The 10,345-nt window shown below is 34.1% G+C and overlaps 1 protein-coding gene across 1 annotated transcript; it reads right to left on the reverse strand.

The window, feature by feature from the left end:
• Nucleotides 1–216: 216 nt before the first annotated feature.
• LOC150109871 (uncharacterized) lies at nucleotides 217–9,781 on the reverse strand. The gene is made up of 7 exons (XM_090396415.1): nucleotides 9,708–9,781; nucleotides 8,450–8,608; nucleotides 5,388–5,947; nucleotides 3,376–3,504; nucleotides 1,165–1,248; nucleotides 887–960; nucleotides 217–433 (listed from the first exon to the last, which is right to left on the reverse strand). Exons 2-7 carry the CDS (start codon nucleotides 8,580–8,582, stop codon nucleotides 217–219), a joined length of 1,197 nt encoding a protein of 398 aa, XP_090252541.1. The 5' UTR covers nucleotides 8,583–8,608; nucleotides 9,708–9,781.
• Nucleotides 9,782–10,345: the final 564 nt, after the last annotated feature.

The following is a 10,345-nucleotide window of genomic DNA, read 5'->3' on the forward strand; positions in this document are numbered from 1 at the left end:
ATAATTTACAGTTGCAATGTTTTTCTTTATATATAAAATTAAAACATGCCATTCTATTATGTTGTTTTGTTTTCATATAACACAACTTATAACACGTGTTATAAATAATATAATATTTATTTTGTTTTATTATTATAATTAAAACAGTTCTAATACAAATTATAATACAGTTTTGGAAAATCAGATAATACAATATTTACCATAGTTTCTAACTCATTAAAATCCTACCTCTTTGAGCACAGCATCAACATCTGTCAGCAGGCTGTGCACTTCAGCCCTTCTGTCATTCTTACTCTTTTGTTTGTTTTCGATTTCTTTTATTTCAGCGCATAATATCCGAGTGCCACTGGTCACCACTAAGAGCCTTTGCTGTATGTCTGAAAATTCCTTAACGTGGGAGGTATTCACGAGGGCATCCAACTGCAAAGTATGCCTGCGATAAAATAATAACAATAATAATAATAACTACATTTGTTTAGTTATGTGAGAAACTTAGTTTCAACTCGATAAACACACTAGTTTCAAATTAGTAAATTTGAAAAAAAAAAAAAAAAAAAAAAGAGTTTCATGAACTTGACTGTAAAATTGTGCAATTTTATTAATTTATAATAGTTGCCTACATAATAAAGTAGCACATCGACTCATCATAACAAACTTGCAGTTATTCATCGTACGTTATGTTCTGTATTGCAAAACTAAGTTTTTTTTTTTTTTGTATGGATGTCGTTTATCATCTATCATTTATAATCTCGCTTTGGATAATTGTGAAAACAAGATAATGTAATTCAAACAGCTATAAGCTGAATGGTTCCATATCAGAGACTTAAAAAAAATAATAAAAAAGCATCAGTTTAAAAAATTTTAAATAGACTTCATGCGTACTTACGGTTTGTTCGACTTAGCACATTTTGAGTCGATCTTTTGCATTCTAATACTTATATCTGAAGTGCCCTCAAGAATCTGAAAGGAATTAATAAAGAAAATGAGTATGCAAAGGCAAGAAATAATTTATGCAAATTAAAAAAAATGATGCTGTTAGTGAAGAAAGCATCCCTTTTGTTAGCAATAATCTAGTCGCCATAAATACCAGGAGTAGTAGAGAGAAAGAGTACTTGCTCCTACCAACAGCTTACAAAAATAATAAGACTTAAAATGTGCACTGACCTTGAGTAGCATTCTTTCTATCCATTTCTTCTTTTTGAGGTTTAATTCAATCCGATTTATTAAGTTACTCAGCACATGCGTTTTCTGAAAAATATAATTAAAATATTAATATGATAATATTAAATATTAATATTATCAGTTATTGTATAAGAAACTTCAAATATTCTGTATGTCGGTATGAAAATAATTTAACAATTCGAATTCTTTTTTACGAGCAGTTTATTGGTTGATATGCTTTCGTTAGCAACCATAAGAACAAAATCTACAATAATAATAATAATAATCATAATAAATCACGGTTTAATTACTTCACACAAACTTTGATAAAGAGGAGGTTCTTGCTGAAATATAAGTAAGGGATTCAGTTTTGGTTCAGATCAGGATCGTTATCAGGACTCCCTGGTGCAATACAGAAGACAGTCATTCTCGTTTCAGGAACTAGCGTTGTCTAGAACTGACGACACATCAAGAGTCTATTGTGTGGCGTGATTCGCTGAGCAAACACGACTAGAAAAGCTGTAATGTTAATAATCGCTCAGGCGAGTTGTACTACTCTAATTAGGAGGCTTCAAGTTAATTTTTATGTGACCACAGGCTTAAGAAATGTATGAACAGAAACCTTGCGAATCTCACTGAGTAATAATAGTTTTGTTTAAAAAGTACTTTGTCTGTCAGTGTATTTTCTTATTATTTGAGAAATAACATTTACTAATTCTGCAGTGGAAAAACATTTTGTCTCTTTAACAGTTGAAATTGGTAGTAAAGTAGAATTAATTATATAAATTATGGAACCAAAGAGTGCTTCGAAAGCTAGTTACAGAAATATGATAGTCCGATATAAAAACAAACTAGCCATGTGTTAGTTCAAAGACTGTCAAGGGATAAAGTTAACAGTATGACACAATAAAGCACTGCACAGTTACTGTTGTAACTGTGCATTGAACATTTGCACAGTTGTAGAGGATTAGATTAGAAGTCTGAGACACAGATTTTTCCACTAGATCCTTATGCCCTAATGCACCATCCCGATGTAAAATCGGATTTGTAATGGTGTGGAGATGTTTCTCCCTAGTTCCTGGAAAGATGGATGCTGATAGATATGTAACCCTTTTGGATAATGCATTGCTTTCCAATCCGTGTGCTTTTAAGAAATATGTCCCTTTTAACACAGTACTGCACTTTGTCATACTTCAAGGGACGTTACCACGTGGTTAGAGGACAATGATGAGGAGGAAAATTGACTGGCCTACAGAGATTCCCGATCTGTATTCAGCTGAACACCTTTGAGTGTTCAGTTGAAGAAAGAAGTCTTTCGCAGGGAAGAAAGAATCCTTGGAAACATTGTCTAGATCATTATCGGAAAATGGTGGAAAATATGCCTGGTAAGGTGAAAAGTGAGGTCAGCCGTCATGCTTTATTATTTCAATAATAAAAGGAATTTAACAGAAGCAATGTAAATATTTCTTGTCGTTTACACTTAAAAAAAATTGGGCATGTTTCTAGATGAGGTTAAATCCTACCTCTATTCCCGTATTTATCTGGTACAAAATGCAGTGCGCATAAATCCCGAAAAACGATACGGAAATAGAAATAAAACATTTATACACTGTACGTGTAAGAAGTACTGATAAATGCAATGAAATGGTGAAGATGGTTCAACTAGGAATATCATTTGCCATTCCTACAAGGCATTTTTTTTTTATAATCAACAAAATTGTTTAATTCATCTGTGGTTAGTGATATGACATTCTTCCAAAACTATTTTCTTGAAGACTCATAAAAGAGTGGCGATTTTATGGTGAAGCAGTTAGGTAGCTGGCTGGGTTTAATTTGAATGACCTATCCATTCGTGAAAGACTGTATAAGGAAAGATAGAGAGTGTGTTACTACCTTCTACGTTCGGTCATACATTATTATAAATCGTAAAACTTCTTTAGTTGTAATTAAGGAAGTAAAATAGACCGAAAATACCTGATTCTTAAATAGCATACAGTTATTTGGCGTTCCTTTTTACATCGAAAAGTGCTTTTGAGGTCACCAAATGAGTTTACAATAAATCCATTATTGTCGCTGGAGTAAGGAAGAATGCAAAAAAAAAAAAAAAAAAATATCGAACACAAAAAAGCACTTAATATTGTTCGAATGAAAGGATCATTATTTCTGCTTGCACATGTAAAAAAAATTAGAATGTTCATGTGACAATCATCTTACTTGTTCTATACTCCTTCTTTTCTTTTTGCACATCCAATTCGCTATCCTCATTCCTTCTTCAATTCTTTTCAGGAAAACCCTTTTTCTGTATTCTTCTTTAGAGGTAAGAGTGCGATGTAGCATACACAACTACGGAGGAGAACAAAGAGGGTTATCTTAAATTAACTAAAAAATACTAAAGGAGAAAATGCGTTACAAAATAAATTCCATATAAAATTGCGTAAAATTGACAAATAAAAACCTCTGAATCCAGAATTTGGAACACTGAAATAAGTGCGGAAACAAAGTTGGTAAGTGGAATTTCTCGACATGATTTGTGTTATTAAATAGAGCGCAATGATTGGCCCAAGCTCTAATTTCTAGAGCGCTTTTATCCTCGGAAAATTTGAATATTCTTCAATAGAGAAAATAGTGATGGATGACAATTGGAATGAAAATCATTCCAATTCATCTTACTCCTTCCTTGGGAGCAGCTGGTCATTTAAAGCCTACGACGTTTTTATCCTTTGGATTAGTGAAGGATATTTTTTAATCCCCAAATGATTATTCTCCTGTCTCAGGATCAGGAAGTTTTCTCGTGTCCTCCCGTGCAATATTCTCTGTTTTTGTGACAAGCTACTGTATATATTTCTGCACGTTTTGTCTTACTGTATGAAGATCATATTGGAGGGTTTCGAGTTTAAAACTCAAGAAAAAGTCCAATTCATCGTGTGTCATCTATAAACTGTCTGACGAGGTAGTTTTCAAATATGGCCAAATCTTGAATCTTAAGGGGGTTGTTTGGCAATAAAAATGGTGCTCTGTATACGGAAAAATGAAATTGCTCCTGCCAAACCCAAACTTCCTCAATTTGAGCGGTAACAATGGCATTTTCTTCGTGTGCTAGCATTGCTCATCTTCTTTATTTATGTCCTCATTATAAGTACTACGAAGAATTCTTTACAAGAAAGAAAACGCACATTTGTGATTTGAGAAGTCCTGAAAGATATTTGGTTCGGAAAGTTGCCTTAGGAAAGCCTACCTACCTACCTACATCAAGGAAAAGTGGCTGTCTCGAATAAAATATAATAAGAAAAAATGGAGAGGGTGAGTGAAAGTTTCTTCAGCCATCTTCTAATTTACAACCAAAACACATATTTTTCGCTTTAAAGAACGAAACTGGCCAACGATATTCTGTTGGCTGCATTTTTGGTAGAATCTGTGACTCCTCTTCAGCGGTGAAAAACAGTAAAATTTTAGAGAAGAAGGAAAACGCTGCAGAAATCAGTGTGAACTCACTATATCCCCCCTCTCCCCAATTAGTGTTGTCTGGTGAAGGCTTTTGGCATAAACTATGCGCAGACACAACACATAGCTAACTTGTTAGACAAAAGCAGCCTGCCAACTTCTGTATGAAACATTCAACAGTGTAGCTCAAGGTTGTTGAATCATCTATGTTTAACACGTATCAAGCCCTCCCCCTCCCTTAAGTTTCACCGCATTATCTTTGCTTCAAGACGTGGAAGAACTTTTTTTTTTTTTTAATATCAGTTTATTGATATCCAGTGGCTTGTTTTTATAATTTTTTGGTAGTCGGTGTTGCCGGCTTGGTTGCCGAGTGGTTAGCGTGTCCGTTTTCCAGCCAAGAGGCTGTGGGTTCGAATCTCGAAAGGAGCATGAATGTTTGTGATTGTCTTACAAACTTTGTGTGGAAAGGGAATCCTGCCACTTATTCTAGCAGAAGACATCATTGCCAAAATCTTGTGAGATACGGCAGTGACCACACGGACGTCAAATGTGAATTTTTCTTCTTTTTTTTTTTTAAACTTAAAAGTGGGCATTTTTATGCAGTTTAAAATATATAAGAAAAGTGTAATGAAAAGTATTCCGAGAATCAAGCGATGTTTCCACAAATGCCACAAAACATTTAAGCTAGCTAGAGAAAAATAATAATAATTAAAAATAAAATAAAATAACAAGTTATTTATTTTTAAGAAATAAAAAGATACAAAGAATAAATTGAAAATCCTTACTAGGAGGCAGAGTAGAAATGGTAAAAGCAAGCCAAATATTACTTTCCCTAAATCCCTCCAAGTCACAGGACCTGCGGAAGACTCTTCAGGGCATTTGCTCAGAAATTCACAAGTGGTAAAGCCATTGACATCGGTGACACACACATAGAATTCCTCGTTGAGATTTCCGTGTCCGAATACTTTGTACCATCTCCGTCTATTATCCAGAAAGTAAGTCTTTCGATGGGGAAGCCTGGCCAATTGATTGGCATGTATAAGCGGCGCGTGGAACTCTAGATCTCTAGGAGCAAAAGGGAAGACGTGTTCAGAATGGTGCGGACGAATAGCCACGGTTGGCACCAAAGCTGCACTTTCAGAACGTGGTTGTGGAAAACGGACGGTGTCTTCTAACAAAGGAGCACATGGTAAGCGATCATCGGCAGGCCCACGATCGTCAGAGATCATTTTACACGTGATCATATAAGGAAGGATGCCGCAACATGTGTTAGAAAACGGATCTTGTCCGAACACTAGCATAGACACGTAGTAAATGGCTGCCTTTAGAAATTTCTGTAAGTTTACTGCAAGAAAAGAGAGTAGCAGATAAAGAAGGAATTAAGCGATCAAGATTTAATTAATACAATTTGAGTCATATTAGGTTACTTTTATGTAATATCTGAATGCTTTTTCTTTACTGCAGTGTAAATCAGATCTTGTAAAATCAGATAATTGAAACGCCAAGGTTATATCTGGTGTTTCAGTTATTCGGCGGAATTTAAAAAAAAAAAAAAAAGAAAAAAAAAAATTTCCCGTGTTTCGGTTAGTCGAATCCGAAATCTTTTTCGGAATAAAATACAGTGAAAGATGTCATTTAAATAATCAGGAAGAAAATCGTGAAAAAAAAAAAAAAAGCTCACAAACAGCAACTAAGATAATAAATGACAGTTTTTAGGAAGAATTAAATGCTTAAAACTATGATATGCGACTCAAAAAGAGGATTCAAGGTTGCACATCCTTTGGTAAGAAATATCACACCATGCAAAAAAAAAAAAAAAAATGTACCATCATTGTGTTAGGAATCATACAGAGTCTGAGTAGATAAGATTGAGCGCGGTTATTGTAGCTGATATTGTGTGGTTTGGTCAAAAGTAGCGCACAAAATGTAAATGTTGGTAAGGGATATAAAAGATATTTTGTAAGGTTTAGTTGCACTTTTTTTTTTTTTAACGAAGCCACTCTATACGTTATTTGATTGTCTTAACGTGCCGGTGTTTTAGAAATCTGATAAAGAATGGGATATGCAGTGAAACGAGACAAACTCGTAGTCTAATATGGCCTTGACATTATTTCCTCTGCCTACTCTTCTTAGCCTCCTCCTGGGGCCGATCTGTCAGTATAGGTGGCAACTACATTAAGTTCCGACTTATTTAAATTAAGGGGATATTAAATTCCACATTGTTTTAAAACCGAATAAGAAACTCAAAGATTCGAATCAGAGAGTTTCAAGCCGAATATAGTAAACTATAAAAATATCGGCGATCACTAGCGTGAGCTAATGCAAGTGATTCCAGTACGTAGTACAAACTCGGGCAACTCGCAACAAAGTCGGTAAAGTTATGATCACTATTCTTAGGTATTTTCCATAATGTAAAAACACATTTCCTAGGAAATGTATGCTGTTATTACATTATGGCAGGAGGTCACTACCCAGACCGGTTTCAGCCTTTTTTGAGGCCTCATCAGTGAGTAGCTAGACCAAATTAATACCAAAGGGTATAGCGAAAAGAACTTTACCACCTTTGCTGCGAGTTGGCCGGTATTGTACTACGTACTGGAATCACTTGCATTAGCTCACGCTAGTAATCGCTGATATTTTTATAGTTTACTATATTCGGCAAGAAACTCTCTGATTCCAATCTTTAAGTTTCTTATTCGGTTTTAAAATAATGTGGGATTTAATATCCCCTTAATTTAAATAATGTTTATAGCGCAGAAATGAAGCCTATTGGCTCTTTATATTTAAGTAACTTAAGAGTTCCGACTTTTCAAGAAGCCTCCTGATATGTTACCATCCATTTCGGATCTCTATACTGTCCAGTGCAGCCCTGCAAAATGCTGTGGGCGATGAATTTCATCATCGCCCACTTTTTGTTGATGGAATTTAGAATAAATAAATAAAAACATCTAAATTAAATTTTACATACAGGTCAAGCAAGTGAAGTTCCAAATTTTGACCCCTTCCCCCAAAAACGTCAGTAATCAGTGGCTTACGTTTGTTTAATTAGCTCTGTATGGAACTGTGGTATTTAATTAAAAGTAACACATTCCTGAAAAGTGTTTATTTTCACGTTTATCCGCTATATTCATTAAAAATATAGCCACTGTAGCAACTTTTTCTAGGCCTTTTTTTTTCTTTTTTTTTTTTTTCCCAGCCTCTTCCAGGTTGGTCGATTTCTGATACAGCCAAGTAGAATTCTCTCCAAATTTACAACTTACATTCTTACAACAACAATACGAGTTACAGTTTAGAGACACAGGAAGATGGAAGGTTGTATGCTGTATCAACATTGATGGATTCAGCTTTCGGTGACGGATAAAGATGGAGACTGGTTGACTCATAATTTCCAAAATCGAAGACAAAAACGATTTCCGTTTATGCCTTTTGGAGAATAAGCGGATTTCAGTTGAACTTCAGAAGGGACTGCAGTAACTTCCGTGTAATGTAAGCTGAGCGCGTGACTATCGATACAACATACGACCGTCCATCTTGTGTTCCTAAACCCTAACTCTCATTATTGTCAGTAGGAGAGACATTTCTATGGTAGAAATGTCTGAGATGGGTTAAAACTCCGGGTTTCAAAGAGAAGGAAAAATCCTACTTAACTATATCAGAGATTGGTCAACGCTCCCGATGTTAACATCTTCATTACTTTCAATTCCATGCCCACATTACAAATAAAAAAAAAAAAAGATTGCTGAGATATTAATAAAAAAAATTAAATCATTTAGCCTTATGTGTTACTTGCCAATTTAATCAAATTATATAAAACGTCAATATTTTAATCTAGCGGTAACTCTCTCACCTTTCAGTATTGTGAAATCTGGAATGTATTTACTGAAGATCTCTTCAAAATCGTGAGAAAACTCGGAAGAAACATCGACATTCGATCTAGAAGGATCTTCTCCGAACACAAATGTAGACACGTTAAAGATCATCGTTTTAAAAAATACCTGTAATTTGCCTACAAGAAGGAAAAAAAAAGTGCAACGCATAAATAGAAAGTTACCTTTGATGTAAGAGATAAATTAGTGTTTTTTATTGCTTCTAATCTCTCTCTCTCACCTTTCGAGGGTACAAAGCCTGACAGGTATTTTTCTTCAGTAATAATCTCATTATACTCTAACTTTACATATTTAATAGGAAAGCAGTCTATCTTTAGATTGCTAAAAGAAAGCAATAAAAACACAACATACTTCACACTAGCGCTTGCAAACATGTTTTTAGCTACTGCTTTAACTAAAAAACATTCAACAATTAATCATGAATATACTCGATGACGTCATTAACTAAAACTTTCAGGATGCAGGCATTGTTAGGAATTGATATTGGATTATCAATTCCTAACAATTCCCCAGTTAGATTTAAAAATGCATCAAATCTCTCCCGAACAGTTAAATTTTTTAAAGTTATTTAAATACATTAAGTTAAGTCGTAATCATGTCTCCCACTGTTTTTTTTTTTTTTTCGCTAAATGGATGTGCACTATTTTTATTACTGATTTCCTTAACAGAAATTGTCCTTCACAGAAGTCATTGTAATTACATGAATATCAGTTTGATACATGAAAATATGCATTTTTTAGCAGACGAAGATAGACATCGCCATCCGTTGCTAGTAATGAAATGTGTGTGATGTATGTTTTACGTAAGCGTTTTGTATTTTATTGATGGCATAATGCCAGAAAACAAAAATAAATAAAAACGCAACAATTACAATAGCAATTGTATTAAATAGACTGTATTTTTTTTTGTTTGTTGTTGTTGTTGCCATCATATAATGTGGATATGATAGGAAATGATTAAAAATAAAAAGTGACCGTCGCATTATTATTATTAAACCTCCATGGAGTCAAAAGAAGCATCATATTTATTTATTTATTTATTTTTGTAGTCTATTAAAAAATAATACCGCGTTACACGTTATATTTACCATATTATACCTGAAGTCGTGGATAGATGACGTAGTCAAACAGTATATTATCGAAAAAACGTCTGCTACCAGGTTAAAAAACTGACGTATCTACATTAAAACTCCTATTACTTTTTTTTTTTTTTTTTTACCTTGATTGATTGGAATGGTGAACGTTAACTTGTGAAATACATTACAGCTTCACCTCAGCTGCAAAAATACAAGCACACAGGGTGGGAGAGGAAGAATACATTATCTGCCCCACAATTTGTTTGGTACTTATAAAGAAAGTGCATATAGAGTGCGGTAGTTAAGTGGGGCGGCTAATTTATCTCACAGCCAGCGCTAAAGTCCAAGTGGAACTTATCAAGTAATCAGTGCCTTTGACACGAAGTGCAACGAACCGATTGAACGATCAAGCAGGTCATTATAGTGTGCATCGGTAGACTCTTTAATTGACCTCAGCTAAACACAACAGTGTCTTACACACTCACCCAAACATGAAATATTTTCTGATTTATGCCTGCTCTTTCTACGTAAATAAACTTACGGAAGTGATACCCTTTTCGTCTTTGCTGTAGGATATAATGCAAACATGTATTATAGAGAAAGAGATGATTTCTAATTCTGCATTTTACAAAGAAATGGCGTATCTATACATACAATATAATGCTTCGTTTTTTTTTTTTTCCAAAATTGAAAATTAAATAAAAGACATAATTATATTTTATATTTAAACATATTTGGAAACTTTTCCCCCAGTTTTCTGTTCATCAGTATTCAAATTAAC

The sequence above is a fragment of the Typopeltis vanoorti genome, chromosome 1 (assembly GCF_054136105.1).
Source record: "Typopeltis vanoorti isolate ZY-2024b chromosome 1, IOZ_Tvanoo_1.0, whole genome shotgun sequence".
Classification (NCBI taxonomy): Eukaryota; Metazoa; Arthropoda; class Arachnida; order Uropygi; family Thelyphonidae; genus Typopeltis; species Typopeltis vanoorti.